This window comes from Cygnus atratus, chromosome 14 (genome assembly GCF_013377495.2).
Source record: "Cygnus atratus isolate AKBS03 ecotype Queensland, Australia chromosome 14, CAtr_DNAZoo_HiC_assembly, whole genome shotgun sequence".
NCBI classification, from domain to species: Eukaryota; Metazoa; Chordata; class Aves; order Anseriformes; family Anatidae; genus Cygnus; species Cygnus atratus.
The window spans coordinates 19,355,769-19,373,337 of NC_066375.1; the positions used below are offsets into that span (position 1 = coordinate 19,355,769).

Below are 17,569 nucleotides of genomic sequence, written 5' to 3' on the forward strand. Positions count from 1 at the left end.
ATCCTCTTGGAATCTAGATGTGGTGCTACTGAACAGAACAGTGCTTTGTCTGCCTTTACTAAAAAAAAAAAAAATCTCTTTAACATGCTGCTGCTTTTTGACACTGGAGATGATTGTTAGTAAAATTGTTTACAAGCTTTATCAGGGATTTAATGTTACTTGAAGAAATCCTCTTGGAAAAACTATTGGAAGAAGCTTCATTGCCTTCAGTTATTTCATCTTTTGGGCCAATGACTTGTGGCAGTAGTTCAAGCTCAGGACAGAGGAACTGGTGGTAATGGGGACAGAGATAGGGAACTGGCTAACTTTACTATGAAATTAGAGTTTAATTGCAGTACTAGACAATGCTAACTTTTTTTTTTTTAATACCATTTGGCATTCTCTTGAAAATGTAGCTGGTAAATTACAGATCATGTTTCTTTACAATGAGACACATCTACTCTCAAATATCCAAAGGTTTCCTTTTCAGTTGGGACCAGAGATGTCGTCTCAAAGATTGTGTAGGCTTTTTTTTTTTTCTTTAACTGTAATGTAGATATTTACAAGAAAGAGACTTCTGCAAATGTGAAACTTTAGTTTTGATGTGGAACCACTGTTGTGTATTTCTTTGAAGGCAGTACTGCTGGTTTGTCTGTTTTTCTTAAGGCTCTCAGGACAGCAGTACAGGTAATGTGCAATATGCTTTTACTGACTTGGAACAATTTTTCAAAGTCATGTGTCAGTGCTGTTTTAAATTATATTTTTAGAGAATTGTTTTTAAAGGGTGTTTTAGGGTGGAGGGGAAAAGATTAGCCCACATGCTAATGTGTGTTTAACTGTCTTCTGAGAATGCAGTGTTTGGTATCGAGTTAATAACTTCCTGCATTCAGCAGGCTAGAGGAATTTTATTATCGTTACATATTTTTTTTTTAAAAAAACAACCGTAAATGGAGAAGCAGTACTCTTCAGAAATGGCTCTAGAAGCTTCGAGAACTTGGTTCATCTTCCATTCTGTTGGATTTGTATTTATATTAAACTTTATTTTTAGAAGACTGTAATGCATTTTTTGTTACAATTTGTCATTAACGAACAACATATATGTGGCAGTACTGTTGTATGTGTTTTCTTTGCTTTACCACCTTTCTAATTCAGGTCATGTGTGCTGTTATATTTTGGACTGCCATCATGCCTAATTGTGAAAATACTTGCAAAGTTTTCAGTGAAAGCTTCCAATAAACATGCATATACCTGAAATGCCCTCCATTTTTTTAGTGTTTTCTCTTGAGCTTTTAAGAGCTAACAAAGAATACACGTCTATACCTTAAAAATAATTGCTCTGAACTCTCATAATGTTTTACAGAACAGTGGTAGGACAAACGTGGTGGAAGGGCCTTGTCAAACAATAAGTTGGAAGGATTGGATAGATCAAGAACTTGGTCTCTGCACAGAAAGTGAGGTGTTATTCCAAGTCTGAAGTGTTAGTGTATGTAAGGAAGTACCAAGTGGGCTGAGGAGATGGCTGAAGAAACAGACAAGGTAGGATATATGAGCTGGAATAATCAGTTCTTGGGGCCAGGTGCAATCTTACCTAAGAAAACTGTAAAGCCATATAGAACACGGTTGTAAATTCAGTCTTTCTTCTGGTGACTCTATTTTAAATGTGAATTGTCCACTGACTTCCCCAGTTTGTGTTAGTGCCTTTGTATTGTGGTTGGAGTTGAAGCAGATTAAGTCCAACAGCAGACTGAAAGAGATGGGAAATATTTCAGAATTTAGAGTTGGCCTCATACTGTTCGTATTGACTGTTCTCTCCAGAATGCTTTAAATGTGGGTGGGAGTTCCACTCACTCAGTTTCCAGATAACATTTTTCTTTTAACTGACTGTCACTTTTGTTTTCTTTTGTGAAAACTAGGAGAGAATGTAGAACAGTTCAGACAACCTAAAGACACTTTTCTAAAGCCTTTTTTGCAATGACTATTTTTGCAGAGAGCTGCAGAGGTGCATGCAAAGCTGAATTCATTTTCAAACAAATTGATACAAAAATTCCCACCCTGTGACTATGCTGTTTGATGCTGTCAGTTGCTGTGTAGTCATAGTCATAGATCAGAATTTTTACAATCTGATTAACTCGAACTTTGCAGGCAGACTTTGCTTTTGCAAGTTACTTTACAGAGAAACATGGCTGGGGAATAGAAAGTGCTAAGCTTAAATTGCCAGAATGGGATATGGCACTAGTAACCTCCTCCCTACATGGGAGGAGGATGCAGATGTAACCAAGCAAATGAGAAAGATGACATCTTTCATCATGTATTCGTGAGTCCTGACAAGGGCCTCTGCAATGATGCAGGTGGGGAAAAAAGTCTGCTAATATTTATTCAGGCATCAAGGGTTAAAATGAACATACTTAAATCTTACAGCTGCAGCTTGCTGCTATTCTGCTGTTTTAAATGAGGAATGAAATATACAATTTCCATTTTTGTAAGAAAAAAGAAGAAAGCCACAATTTTGTGTTTGCAGAACTGTCAAAGCAATGGCAAGTTTTACAGACTGTAGCGAACAATTTAAAGGTGATATAATGCTCTCTGAACAGTATAACTGACTACTTGGTAAAGTGGCCAGATGTTGCTTAATATAATTTAGCATCATGTTATTTTTTTGAGAAGTCGAGATGCTAGCAAGTGTGTTCCAAGCAGAGAGATTCTTAGTGACAATTTTTTTCTTTTCTAAGGCATGTTTATTTTGCTTTCTGCGCTGCCATTTCAAAACAGGTTTAAAGAATGTCCTGTTGAAAAGGCAGCAATGCTTTCTTCCCCCTGAGAAAACATCTCTCTGTGCTCTACAGAGAACCTAGATAAAATTACACCCTTCCTCTCAAGACCCTTGGTGTCTAATAGGGAGTTACCTGATCATGTGCAGAATGCAAAACCAAAATGTGACAGTGGGGCAGCACCAAGTGTAGTCACTTCTAGAACTGAAGTTAATGTTGTCTGCTTTCATTCTGTTTTCAAAGCAGGTAATGACCAGGTACCAGCATTGGCGCCTTCAGAGCAGATTCTTATGGGTGTGAATTGTTCAGACAAAACACTACCATCCCTTAGCTCTAGTATGAGCTTTAGTTTCCTATAATGCCCAAAAACCTCTACAGGTTTTTCTGTGGCACATACTAAATTCAGATGCTCTGAGATCCTGTTATTATTTGAAGAGGAATGTACTAGCTGAGTTGAACTGAAATGAGGAATTAGCCTGAAGAGATTCCTTTTTACTTCTCAATATGACATCATGCAACTGAGTTCGCATTGTTTCAGCTTCCTCATATAAAATGACAACAACGTTATTGTCTCAAAGAAATATCAAAGTTGCATCAAGCTTACCCTAAATCTGCATAATGGTAGTCAATAGTTTTCAAAGTTGAAGTTTTGGAAATGCTCCTTGTTGCTCTTCTGATTGCTGCTAGTGTCTGAACTCCTTCAACACAGACATTCAGCAAAAAACGTCCCTATTCAGGGGAAACAAAAACATAATGCCTATTGTACTTCTTGTTTCTTAGAGGTAGCCTTCATATACTGCATAGACTTTGAACCATTGTCTGCAGAAATATTTCTGTTGACATTTTTAATGACATCTTAATGTCTTCATAATTGCCAATTCTGTAAGGGTAATGGGTAAGGAAAGCTATGCATAATACAGTGAGAATTAACTCTTAGCTGACAGAATAGTCAGCTACTTCTCAGTTCCACTATCTGGGACCTGTTAATTTTTTATAGAGATAAAACTTAACTTTTCTTCTCTTTAAAATCCCTGCTGATGTTGTTCTTTATCACACTAGAATATGGTATGGGCCAGAATGAAGTACTGCTTCCTTGGACAAAACTTTCTAATAACTGAAATTCTTTGGATTAATAAACAAGTTATCAAAGTAATTATTTTGCCTCTTCACCCCCTGCACCAACCTTCACAGGAACCTGCAAATCTGTAAGTACTGAGCAAAAAAAACTGTATTTATATTCATTGAGATTAATTTTTCTCTGATGAAATGATACTGATTTCCCAGGGAGTACAAGAGAATCTGGCACTCAAGTCCAGCTTTCCATTGAGACATTTCTCATCTCTTTAATCGGTTGCTCCACTCAGCAAATTTTTTGTGTGGTTCTGATGACTCTTCTAGTTCCCTTTAAAATCAAAATTAGCTGACAGTGAAGCATAAAAACTGAAATTACTATTCATGGTCTGTCAAAGGACTTTCCAATGGGATCTACAGCATTGTTAAGTTTTCAGACAGCTGTGCGATTAAACAAAAGTTTGTGCAGCTGGCACAATGGCTCTGTTGGCCCAACAAGGGACAGCTTTGCAGCCCTGGGTATTGTGATTCATTTCAACACTTTGCTTTCTGTTGCTTTCCACCACATCAAGGCTACAGGGTAGGGAAAGTAAAAGCCAAAGGAATGCCTCTTGTTGAAAGGAGAAATGATTGGTCTCCCTTATGTGGTTCAACAATATGACCGAAGAGGCTGTTTTTGTTGTTGTTTCTGGTTTGTTTGTTTGTTTTAAGGTAAAGCAGTAGATCTGTTTGCTGCATGTACCAAAAGAATGTTTTAAGACTGAGCAGGTTTAATACTTGTGTTTTTCTAATGTGATTCTGTGATCAAGAGTTCAGCATTATCCTTTTCTTTGGATACAGAATAAGTAATATGTTGAGCAATGCCTAAGCTCTGTGCAGCCTATTTGGGGTAAATTGATGGAGCCTGGAAAGCCTAGTTGTCTCTATCGAGGGGACAAAAATAAAAGCAGCTAAGAGCCTTTTTTAATGCAAGGTGCTGAGGTGATTGGGGTCATCAGTCTTGTACAAGACAGAAATTAGAATATGAACTTGTGTACACAAGTTACAAGCCCTGGCTAGTTATTAATTAGCAAATGGTGAAGACAAGCAGCTAGATAGATCCAGAAGGCAAGACAGCTCAAAAAAGGACTTTATAGTGGGAGTCTAAAAAAAGAAATCTTTGTGGACAAGGTGTTGGCCAGAAGTGATTTGGAATGGTGAATCCAAAACCTGTTATATCTAATTTTTATTGCGGTCAAGAAAATGGGTTGTCACGTGTTCTTTGTAAATAAGCAGCATTGCATTGAAGAAGAAAGACTCCACAGTTTCCCACAACAATCTGTCTGGAAAGCCTTAAACGTCCTCCAAGAGTGTGGATAAAGAAGAGATACTGATGAGAATGAAGTAACTCCGAGAACAATATGAAAGCACATCTTTCAATAAGTTTTTTTTTTAAATCTCCCATATTTCTGCCTTCCAACCAACAATATGATGTAAGCCTTGGGCAAAATACTGTCCTGTTTTCTAGACAGCAGAATAGAGCTTCTATTAAGTATGTGATAGACAACATTTGAATATGCCAAGTATGTATTATATCCTGAAATATTTATACTGGAGCAGCATCACTAAGTCCTTGTTGTTGTGTTTTGTGCTTTTTATGAGGAATATTTCTCAGATCTTCAGGAATTATGGGATAATGTTACTGGGAATAATGTTACTCTGAAAAACAATCCTTCATCTTTGTAAAGAAAAGAGAGAGCGAAATAGACCAGAAGTGTATTTTATTTAATTGTATTGTTGCATATTTTTCAGTACACTGGAAAATGTGCTTTAATGCCTTAAGCAATCTTTTTGCTGGTTCTCTTGTAGGTTACACCAGAAGCAGTAGAGAGCTGGAATAAAGAACAAACCAAAAATTTGGTTGAACAGAGCAGTTAAAGCTTCAGTGTCACAAATGAAAAGCCTGTTAGCTGGCTCCTAGAACCCACCCTTTACTGAAGCACATGTACCCTTTAGTAGAACATATCTGAAAAATAAGCTGAATGGTTTAGTCTACTCTGAAAGACATTGTGTTGCTAGACTTAGCAATCACCAACTCCAAGTTAGTATCGGGTTTTAAGACAGATGATTATTCTCCAAAAGCAGTAAATGATTGACAGTATCTCTTTCAAGGATGGTGAGATTCCTTTCCTGACTCAGACAGTAATTTACTTGTGGGTAGCATCTATTGAAAACATACTCAGGCATATGTAGTTGACACAAATACAAGTCACAATTCTGGAAGAGTTATCAAGCATTATGATTTCTGATTCTCAAAAAATTTATCTTTTACAAGTTTTATTAAGTGAATATGGTCAAAGACAAAGTAACTCAGGAATAGCTCAGGTTCAACACTCCAATCTTTTACAGCTAGAAAACAGTGTCTAGGATACAAAACACATTACAAGTTTATTAAAAATATGTAATTTTTGTCCATCTAATTTTCAATTAAACCTGCGTAAAACTTTAGATGATCTAGACTGAAAGGGAAAGTTAATTAACAGCTTTGCTGTATTTCTTCTGTTTTTTTTTCTAAACTCAAAATTTTAATCCTGTAGATCTTATCCAGATTATTAAAAAAAAAAAAAAAAAAAGTTGAGAACTCACCTCCACTAGTTTTCCTCCAGCAATCTCTGCAGTGTGATGATAGTTGGGAAAATCAGCTACTACTTTTCCCCCTTCCATTTTAACAGTTGCCTGTAATAGAGAGAGGTTTAATATTCTCTGGGCCTATTGGCATTTATTTTATCAGACACTGTAAGCATCTGTGCACCTGATGGTTAAAGTTTTTCCTATAATAAAAGTAAAACTTGTCTATTATATAAACAGCTTCATGATAAAGACCTTGTGCTTTAGTTCCTAAATATAAGCATCCACAATTGATTAAATAGAAAAATATTCAAGTAACGATACATCCAAGTTCCATATTTACACAATAAATCATAAATAATGTTCACTCATAGCTCTAAAGATGGTCTTGCTGCAGACTGTGTTCTCAGTCCTCAACGTTTTATGTGGTTCTTCTGTTTTGTCTGTAAAAAGTGAAATTGTATGAGTTATTTTTAAAGGAGTGTTCTCATATACTGATAACCTGCCTGCAAGCAGCACAAAAGTCACTGTGGGCTAGTGATATTAATCTTCACCCTGGATCCTGAGTTTCATGCCTTTAACTACACTAGAGTTCACCTCTATCATTTAAGTATAGATGAAGATGACTGTACAGTCTGCAGTCACACCTTTATACTATAACGTGTCAGTTGCTGTACTTTCTGCAAGTTCCTGAGGAAGGGAAATGGAGAAGGATGTGCTGGTCTCTTCTCCCTGGTAACTGATGGCAGAACACAAGGGAATGGCACAAAAGTTGTGACAGGGTAGGTTTGGACTGGACATTAGGAAAAAATTATTTACCATGAGGGTGGTCAAACACTGAAACAAGCTTCCTAGCAAGGTGGTTGATGCCCCATGCCTGTCGTGATCAAGATGCATTTAGACAATGCCCTTGATAATATGCTTTAACTTTTGGTTAGCCCTGAAGCGCTCAGGCAGCTGCACTTGATAATCTTTGAAGGTCCCTTCCAAGTGAACTACTCTATTCTAAGAGTTACTTCTGTATGGGAGGAGCATGCCAGGATGCTAATATGAAGATTACAAATGCTACAACATTTCAGCTGACTATCAAAACTAGCTGTGCAGAACTAGCTATGCAGTTCCATCAGAAAATTAGTCTTGCCTCCGTAACTAGTCAGCCTTGCCTGTGCTTTTAGTAATAAAGACAGATCAGCCAGTCATATTTAGAAAGCAAAAAAGTAATGTGTAAAGTGAAGAGAAGAGGGGACTTTAAAAAAAAATGTTTTACCACATACAAGGAAAGCCTTACTAATTTATATATTGGTTAGTGACTCTGTGCTGAAAGGCAGTGGTTTCTCTGCTGAGTCATTTACCCTGCACTCATCTTTGGCTACTTAATAGGATTTGGACTGCCGAAGTGCTCAAGAAGAAGATAGAATTTATAATATTTCAAAATTGTGAAGTTTGCAATAAATTGACCAAATAGAATTATGTTTTCTTCCATACACTAGGCTTCATAAAGATTTTGCAAAGGCAATGACATTCTTTTTTTTTTTTCTCTCAGAATCAGAAAGGTATGACTGAAATAGCATTCTGGAAATCATACAATACTATTACTGTTCTCATTTTGTCACAGCTCCTTGAAAAAATTGCTGGTTTTCCTGTCTCTTCAATACAAAGCATTTATCCAGTAATCTGTTGTATGGTTCTGGACACCTCACAAACGCTGAGTTTAGTTATCCCAAACTATCCCTTCTAATGGAAGAGAAGTGAATAAGGCAATAAAGCAACTGTTTCACAGCAGGTTCTGTATCAAGATTTTGTCCATGATAGGATCAGCTCAAGGTTGCACAGTCTCCCTTATCACTAAAGACTGTTCAAGTTGCAAGTTGCTCTATAGTTCCAATAGTACGGAGAATACAGACAGTTTTTTTTTCCCTTCACTTTATGCAGTCCTTTGTTTAAGGCTCAGCACAGGTGACTTTAAAAGGCAAGCACTGCTGTCAGGCACAGGCAGAGCTAAGGATCACAGAGCTCCTCATAGAGTGTGCTCCAGTTGCTGCATGGTGCTGGACAATGCAGACAGCTGTCAACCAGCTTGTCAGAGTTTTAATTAACATTATGACTGCTTCAGCTACAACACCAGTAGGATGCTCATCACTCTGCCCTTGTTCTTTACTAGTAAATACAGTGTTGAAGCTCTAGTGCTCATTAAAATCAGCTTTAGATATTTTGCTAGGGTCATCAAGAAATTGGGAAAAAATATGCATCCTTGAGACAGATTTGATTTTCACTCTACATTAAAAAAACAAAACAAAAAACAACTGGGACAGCATAGAACTCAAGAGAAAAATTAATTTACCTTGAACTTTTTACCACCCATTGTCTCCATGTCTGCTTCCTTGCCAATAGTGAATGTGTTAGTCGTGGTGCGACCTCCTGGGAAATGCTGTGTCCAGGTGAAGTCATTTCCATTCTGCACCACCTCAGTGACTATTTTGCAATTCCTTCCCATCTCAACCTTCTCACTGGGGAGACCTTAAGAAATAGAAAAATACAGTTTATCAAATCAAATATCCTACTATCTGTATTGGAATTGAAGCATGCTAATGGTGTGTTTGTTGTCAGACATTGATGTTTGAACATCTGATTTGTGTTTTTTATTTTTTTTGTTGTTGCTGTTTGTTTTACAGCAGTATCAAAGCTGAGTTTAAATTATTTATATAAAGGAAGATGCAGGGACATCAATGCATTTGCTAAAATAGGTTTTAGTCTGTCTTTCTTTTCCCTTAGAAAGGATACACAGTAAACATATAGCTGCAATATATAAATGTTCACATCTTTCTTTCTACTTAGGCTACATGTGCAGATACATGGAATTTCATGTCTATGAACTTCTGCCTCTGCTATACAACTGGGCATTCCTATTTACTATTGCTTTGTAAATAAATGAACACAAGCATTGAACTTTTGCACACAGATCATAGGGTTCCTAAGAGATTTTACAGGCGTAATCTCTGAAATGGGCTTACGCAGTCTTCTGAAAGGGTTCACAGAAACCTGTTACTGTAAAAAATTTTGACAAGTACTTTCATACTTAAAACTTTACTTCCACCAATGAATACTCAGAACAGAAAAAGTGATCTTCATGATTATTATACTGCAAACATCTCTGCCCTTCATTCTGCTGCCACAGAATAGGAATACCTGCTTCTGTACAAGGGGACTATTTCCTGTGGCTAATAGTGCTTCTTATAAGAATGAAAACTGAATCCTCTTGCTGAAGTGCTGAGCACTCCTACCAAGACTGGTATTTCCTGTTGATCTCTTGACATTTCAATAAAAAGCCCCTTTTAAAAAAGTATTTCTAACTAATTTATAACCTTCAAGACTTACACGCTGAGACATACTTACCAATTGCCTTCACAAAGTCATCATAGTTCTCATCGCTTTCAAATTCGTATTTGCCTGCGAATGCCATGTTGCCCTGGTGATGTGGCTGGTAGTGCAGGATAGCTGCTGAAACAAAGAAGAATTGGTAAGTGCAGACGGCCTGAGGCCCTCATTTTTATAAGCCAGCCCAAGCTGTTCAGCCCACCTGTACTCACACCCCTAGGAAATATACTTTTATGATCTATGTGAGTCACTAACATGGATGCCATTGACCTATCTGAAAAGGGCCATAATTCAATTAAAGATCCTTGACAGTAATCTGAAGATCAGCAGATATCAAGGGCAAAAGCTGGGTTTTCTTTTTTGCATATTTGAAGAAAGTGATATATATTTCCCTTAAAGATCCCACTGATTTTGCAGAGATGATGGAATAATGGTAAAATATTTTATGATGAAACAGGGAGAAAACATCTTCAAAGCAGCGTCCTTCGATCACAACCTCGCTGTATTTGGAAGCATATCCTATATTAGTTAATATGTGAAAATAGGAAACAGGCTGCCCAGATTCCTAAGTAATTCTGCTGGGACCTGGGCAATGCCAAGGTTCTGGGTAAATTACTGCACCTGCACATCCTTCCTTATCCCCATATGAAGACGAGAATTGTGAAATATTTTACAGTACTTGGATGTAAAGTACGTTAGAAACACTCGTGGCACCATGTTCCCATATCTTATTTAATATCAGGAGACAAATCGTGCTTCAAATTGCTTAGCGAATCTTTGCACAAAGTACAAACATTTCAGAAGTATATACGTTTTTGGGAAAAGTAGAATCAGTACTCTCATTTGTGTAATATGCTAAAAGTGAGAGTCCATGGGGTAATTTAGAACACATACAAGAGCAGGGTAAGAAATTCCCAGCTACAGTGTGTTGGCATTGCTCCACTGGCTGATGATATAGACCAACAGCTTTTAATCTGAACAAAAACTTTCCTAGGATTTATGTGCTAACAGTGTCATAACATTGGAATACACAGAGTATCTGAGGTTTGAGTAAGAAAACGTTACCTGTCTTAGAAAAATCTTTACAGTTTTGAAACTTTTCCTTACAGGGGCAAAATAAGAGGGATTCCAGAACAACAAACTGACTGGTGGGTTAAGAGTCTGAATCAGGCGAGAAGACGACTTCTAATAGAAAAGAATTTTCTGACCACAAAAAGCTTCAGAATATCTTGAGTCAGTTTTGTAAGAGATCATACCTATGGACTGGAAAGGATCTTGCCTCATGTTTATTACTTGGAAATTTACATTGTTTGGTTTTTTTCCACCTACTTCCTCTTCTAAGGTCTGACAGAAAGCAATTTCAAAATCTTACATCTTTGTAAAAAGATCTAAAACTTTATCATGGAGATGTGTTTCTGAGGTTGACAGCAGTCCTGTTAAAACTACTGCTTTTGGTACGCGCTCATGGCAGGAAAGCAGTTTTCTAGCAGAGATGCAGATGCAGAAAGTGAACAAAAGGGAAGCATAAAAAATCATGGTCAATTTGTAAAATAAAAATGGAACAAATGTCCTAGGAATTACTGCCTTCCCACCCCTAACCCTTCACTCCCCCCGTATTTACTCAGCTTTAAATTGTCCCATGCTGTGCAGCGGCTGACTGTATTGTGCTAGAGTTCGTGACGCCACAAAAGCCATACCATCTGCTGTCTGCTTGCTATTAAAAGGATGTCTCCTTACTTGAAATAGCAGAAAGCCACATACCTTTCTTCTGCGAACATTCTCCCTGTTCCGTGATCAGCATTCAAGTACTTTTCTCTCACGCCCCTGTGTTTTAATAGTTGGCTTTTATCAGTTACAAATTCATAAGATTCAGGGAAGGAACAGAGAAACTTGCTTTGCAGTCAGTATTACCTTTGCGCCTGATTTTAAAGTGCCTGTAAAATGATTCTGACCCTTCTGCCACCATATTTGACACTTTTGTTTTCCTTTTTTTCTTTTTTTTTTCTTTTTTTTATTAGAACTGTTTCAGCTTAGTCTGAAACTTGTACAGGAGCAGATAACTGAAAGGGAAACTTCCTTTATCAACTAGACCCAGGTCCTTAGGCCTCGTCTCCATAAAGTAAAATAGCATTAGCATGGAACACAACGAAGTGGCTGCACATGCACAGAGACCTCTGTTCTTATTGCCGGGGTAAAGCTAAGTAGTTACCAGTTAAGCTACAACAGTGCAAAACTCTGTGCCGTTACAGAGGCAAAAAACCCTAGTAACTTCACTCACATAAATTCGAAAACTCAATTTACAGGAAGGTATCATCAACCCCATTCCATACATGGGCAAGCTGAAAACAGAAAAAAAAGTGACCTATCAGTGCTTACAGTATAGTGAAAGGATGATGTAGTCAGTAAGAAATCCTAGGTCCATGCATAAATCCTGCATCCAAAGCATGGCACATTAATTTAAACATTCTTATAATAAACAAGGCCTTAGAAGCAAAGGGTGAGAGCTCTGAAGAGCCAAGTACTTTCAGTCACCCAGGGAGTTCTGCAGTTGCTCCACTGATGGGCTGTGAGAATCTTTATTGCTGCTCAGCACAACTGGCTGTGCAAGTCTTCAGGTAAGAGACTTGCCTCCTTCACGTGGCTCTGTATGCTCCATGTACCGAAAGGTAACCAGGGTCCCGCCACCGCTGTGCTTTTGGGGGGTGGGCAACCAGTGCGACCATCCTCAGGTTAGCTCAGTATCGAAGGCCTCTGTCTTGCACTAGGCTCTCAACGTTTCAGAGAGACATGCATAACCCCGTGAAGAAGGTAAATGAACTCAAGCCATAAACTCGTCTGTTTACACAGAACTTATTAGGGGCCTTACTGCGCCATTGGCACAGTAACACCACACAGACCTTGGAAGATAGATCAAACTGGATAAAGAAAACGGCACAGCTCTCTGAAACAGGAAAAAGATAATCAGATTATATGAACAGTACTTGGGCTTTTATGTTCCCTTTCTTTATAAAGATCAAATTATATTGATAATTATCTTGTGATGTGATATAAAAATGCTGACATATACACAGCTATACAACACTTAGAGCTTGTCTGCAGTGGGAATGTGGTGGGCACAGCGCTGGCATGTAGTACAGTAAATTACAGGTGAATAGTTACTTGGCTGGGTTGGTCATTCTTGCTACACTAAGGAGGAGTTTATTCACCTCCAAGGAGTTGTAATGCTACGCTGTACGTGAGGGTTGCAGAATGTATTAAAAACATCCATATAAAAAATAAAGGTAAGACTGCACAGTGTCAATAACCGTGCTTACTCTGCCTGTCTGCTTGGGACCCGAATCAGTTTAGAACAAGTTGTGAGCAAACATACCGTCTGTACCCGTCTGTGCAGAGGAATTTCTAATGTGCATTTTGTATTTGCATCCATTTTCTGCTCACTCATTCTGGAATAAATCTCTGCTTTAGTTCCTGCCTTTTTGTTATAAAATGTAATGAAATTCAGGAGTGCATTGGAGAATGAAGAATTTCATTAAATAGTCTTGCAAATATTGAGTCAGGACAATATTTATTCCAAGAATAAAGGGATGGAGACCCTCTGACTTTACTGTGGTGATGGTTACTTGCACAATTGTTAAGGTTAGTCATCCAAGTTCCTCTCAGTTTCAGCTAAAAACTGCATTCTCATTTAATGACCTTACACTTTGTATTTACAATACTCATGATTTTCCTGCCTCTTCAGACCTGTAAGCCTGTAATGTTGCTTTTGCATACCTCTACAGCAGTGCTTCAACCTTGGTGGGCTAGGCACTTAGCTAAATGGTGCAGAATTACTCAGTTAAAAAATAAACAAACAAACAAACAAAAACACAATAAATTAAACCAAAATTATCCACATTTTTTTTCAAAATACACATATATATCATTACATATATAATCCATTCCATCTACAGCAATGTGGGTAGCTGCACACTGCTGCAAACATCCTTGTTTATGTCATGTTTCTACTTAACAGAACTGAGTTGAAATCCAACTGAATTAACAGCTATAACTGAGACCAGTGGAAAAATGAGAGGCAGTTCCCTTTACACATACAAGGGTGTAAAAAGAAGGCATGAGGTAAGAGCTGTAATGGAGAAAGACAAAAGAATAAAAAACTCCAGGTGTAAAAGTTAAAAACAGCTTTCAGAAAGGTTATTAACTTCAGGGTACCTGGCACTATCAATCATTTTCAGGAGGAAAATGCAGCTGCCCTTTACGTAGGTCAAAGAAAGTACCATTATTCTATAGGGGACTGTGCCACCTGGTGGCCAAATATCTGGTGGCCGAGGCCTGTATGCCAATCAGCATGTCCTACAGCAAGTCCCTACCCCCCCCATAAAAACCCCTGGCTTCAGTTAAAGCATGCCAGGGTTTGTACCTAGCCCAGTGCCACAGCTGAAGCTCCAAGACTAGTCTCCAATCTCCTTGTTCTCTGACTGTTTGAAACGAAAAATCTCCCGCCTGAGCCAGACAATCAGCTCAGTAAGAGTCATGTTAAGTGTATCAGTATTTATACAAGCAATTATCTTCATGTTTCATTTTGGGACATATTTCTAAATGATAATGATTTCCTAAGCATTGGATTATGGCAACACTGAAATACCATATATTATTAGCCTTTGCTTAAGTACATTTTATTGCTATCTGGGCGATCAATAATACACAGGGTTGCTTCATATACATTTAATTAAACATCACAGAACATAGGCCAAATGCTTGCTTCCCTGAATTCAGTCTGAATTCTTCAGCTTCACCTACAGCGAAGCTACAACTTCAACACAAACAATTTAATGAATCTAACTTTATATGCAAATGTTATTTGTGGCAGACTAGCATTTACAAACCCCACTGAGTGGATTCAGCACAGAGAAACACAAGGGTTTGCGTGCTGATATGGAGCCCCACTGTCAGCAGACAGACTGCAAGGAAGTGGTATAACCTTGCTCTGTGAGACTTAAGGCACACAGGCTTTTTATAGTGAGTTTGTCTCGTGGAATAAAAAAAAAAGAAGAAAAAAGCACAACAAAACACTCACGGTAAGGCTTATCTAACTGATGGCTTTCTAAGGCACCTCTCTAACATCAGCACATAGCAAGCCTCCTATACTATGGGAAGGACTCAAGCCACTAGTTACAATGAGAAGTTATTCAGAAAGGCTCAACAATGCATTTAAATTTATTAGGATCATGTGAGTTGAAACTGTGTGGCTGTTGCAGACACTTAGCACGAGTAAGTTTTCAGAGAAGTAAAACCCTCATTAAAGCTTATACCCAAAGGAAAAATTCATCTAAAGGGAGTAGTTGATTCCCTCTGCCCCCCAAGTCAGCTACTTCTGATATGCAAAACAGCTGAGTCTTCAAATGCTGGTAGGAACAGAAGGAACTTTCAGGAACCAAATCAAAGGCCGAGGATACCTCTACTTTCAGAATTTACTTGCCACAGTCATAAATATAACGCCTTTGCATTCTTTTTGTCATGTCAGAGTCACCCTGCCCTTGAATGTCTCCCAACATGCTTTAAAGTTTATTAACCTTTCAGACGTGTAGTATAAAGCCAACTGAGATACTTTAAAGACAAAGTGGAGATAAGGAAAGTAATTCCATTAGTGAATGAACAAGGTTGAGTGACTGTCTTTGAAGTGCTTTTAAAACTGGAATGCAGTTGAACAAGGAATACCGATTCAGAATAAAAGTAGGAGCTCTCCCCTGAAAAGAAAGTTACCCTTAACGATCCTTTCAGAATGAATGCTGATCAGGAAAGCTTGTAAATTCTTAATACAGCTGTATCTGGCGATTATTCAACAACTCTCCACAGAAATGGCTAATGATTATTAATTCCTTTGGTATTCAGAGTAATCATTCATAATGAATTCAGAATGAACTCATTTGGTGTTAATGTAATGTGTAATTCCATGGGAGTTGTATTATAATTTTGCCTTATTAAGTATCCATTTAGCATAGTACTAGGTGCTATTATTCTAAACTCACAAGCAGTAGAAAAGTAATTACCAACAAGATGTGGCTGAATTATTGAAAAGCTAATGCTTGTACAGACTCCAGACATTTCACAGAAATGCCCTGGCCAGCTGTACAAGACCTCTACAGGTGACTCAGTACAGATGCTGCTCTTGCCTCACATGTGACATTCTGAAGGGTTGAATCTGCCTAACAAAAAAAAACACAGAAAGAAAGGATCCTACCAGAAGCTGAGAGCTGGGAACATTTGCAGGGGAGGAAGGCTCAAATCCTTCAGAAAACTAGTATTTTAGGGACTCCCATAAAGGAAACTTGCATTATTTCCTGCCAAAGCACTGTTATCAGGAAAACCTTTAGTCTGTTTAGACCTCCAGTGAGCAAGATAATTAACTGGTTCAAGCTGGCATAGCTTCTGCAAGAAGTGGTTGGTTCTGCTGCCCCTGGCTGGTGTTCCTGATCTCTGAGTGTCATCTCAATAGGACCTGCTGAGGTCTAGTTTGGACAACTAAAAAGACAGAAAACTAAACTCACCCCCCCCCCCCCCCCCAAAAAAAAAAAAAGTAAGAAAAAAAGAGCTGATTAGTTTTCAGGTGGTTTCACCAGTTTTCAGCTGATTTTGTTCCCTGAACTGTCTCAGTAGGTGGTCATACCCTGCCAGTAGAGCAGGAGGTACGAGAGGAGGGGAAGACCAATGGCACCAGCACAATCAACAACATTTGACCCTTTCATTGGCCTAGAGGTGTCTGCAAACCATGCAGTGACTGAGAGCAGCCTGAGGATATGAAGGCACTGTTTAAATTGTTCAAGAGTCACCTCTTGCTTTGTGGTGCCACAAGTGTTTATGCAGTAACACAGCAACCAGAGCAAGGGCCTGATCTGAATTAAAAATACCCCAAAATATAAAGCTATTTTTCGGCTGGATCAGTGCTGTGATCCAGTTACTCAGATGATCACACCAATACCTGTCGTGGCACAGTGGAAGTATTGGCATGGAGAAGGAAACAAGCTGCTGGGGGAGTATCCACACAAGGTGGATATAGCCACCGAAAAATGTTCATTGCAATCGTGATCTGAGTTACACTTCATTATGCCTATTAGGAGAAAAATGAAGGCCATGCTAACTGAGCTAGTGGTACATGTCTAGTTTGGCTGAACTGAACATTTTTTCTGCAAGCTTAAGGCTCAGTATAAATTCTCTGAACTTTGTATTACACATTGGCTTTTCAGAATCCAACACCTAAGCAAATTAAATCTGCACTCCTAAACTCAAAAGCACTCAAAAAGACAAAGAACTGGGACGGATATCTCTGTTACCATTTCAGATTTTTAGAACTGATAGCACTCTATGAAGTGCTTGTCTTTGTTATTTTAGCAGGCAGTTTACTCCCTGGTATGTAAAAATTTTCTTTTAATTTATAGTTTAAATTAATTAATTGTTGTTCTAAATCTGTTTGTACTTGTGCTAGAACTGCCCCTTCTTTCTCTGAGTTTATCCCAAATTTCTTTAGAGAGCACCTTTTTTGTTGTTTTTGTTAGACTAAAGCAATCAGGCTAAGCCACGCCAAACTCTGTTAAGACAATTCTGAAGCGACAGACTTATTCTTATCATCCTAGTACTCCACTTACCCCAATTTTACTAGGATCTCAAATGTTTTCCAGCTCAACAAGTTTCGCTAGTACACTACCCACCTTTTAATAAAAGGCCATTAATGGATATACTAACATAACTTACATAACATACAGTAAGGCTGATAC

At 38.2% G+C, this 17,569-nt stretch overlaps 1 protein-coding gene across 21 annotated transcripts in view; it reads right to left on the bottom strand.

Annotated features, from left to right (window-relative positions):
* Positions 1 to 5,561: 5,561 nt before the first annotated feature.
* The window catches only part of FABP6 (fatty acid binding protein 6), a 40,835-nt gene continuing 28,827 nt past the window's right edge, over positions 5,562 to 17,569 (bottom strand). For 8 of the 21 annotated variants that reach the window (XM_035563900.2, XM_035563906.1, XM_035563905.2 and 5 more), the window contains 5 exons: positions 11,562 to 11,624; positions 9,819 to 9,923; positions 8,767 to 8,942; positions 6,444 to 6,533; positions 5,562 to 5,689 (listed from right to left, as the gene is read on the bottom strand). In XM_035563900.2, coding sequence (XP_035419793.1) covers positions 5,636 to 5,689; positions 6,444 to 6,533; positions 8,767 to 8,942; positions 9,819 to 9,923; positions 11,562 to 11,601 — 465 coding nt within the window. In that variant the 5' untranslated portion in view covers positions 11,602 to 11,624 and the 3' untranslated portion in view covers positions 5,562 to 5,635. Of the gene's footprint in view, positions 5,690 to 6,443; positions 6,534 to 8,766; positions 8,943 to 9,818; positions 9,924 to 11,561; positions 11,625 to 12,697; positions 12,717 to 17,569 lie in introns of those variants that run through there. The other 13 variants (XM_035563910.2, XM_050713557.1, XM_050713558.1 and 10 more) reach the window with 4 other exon arrangements.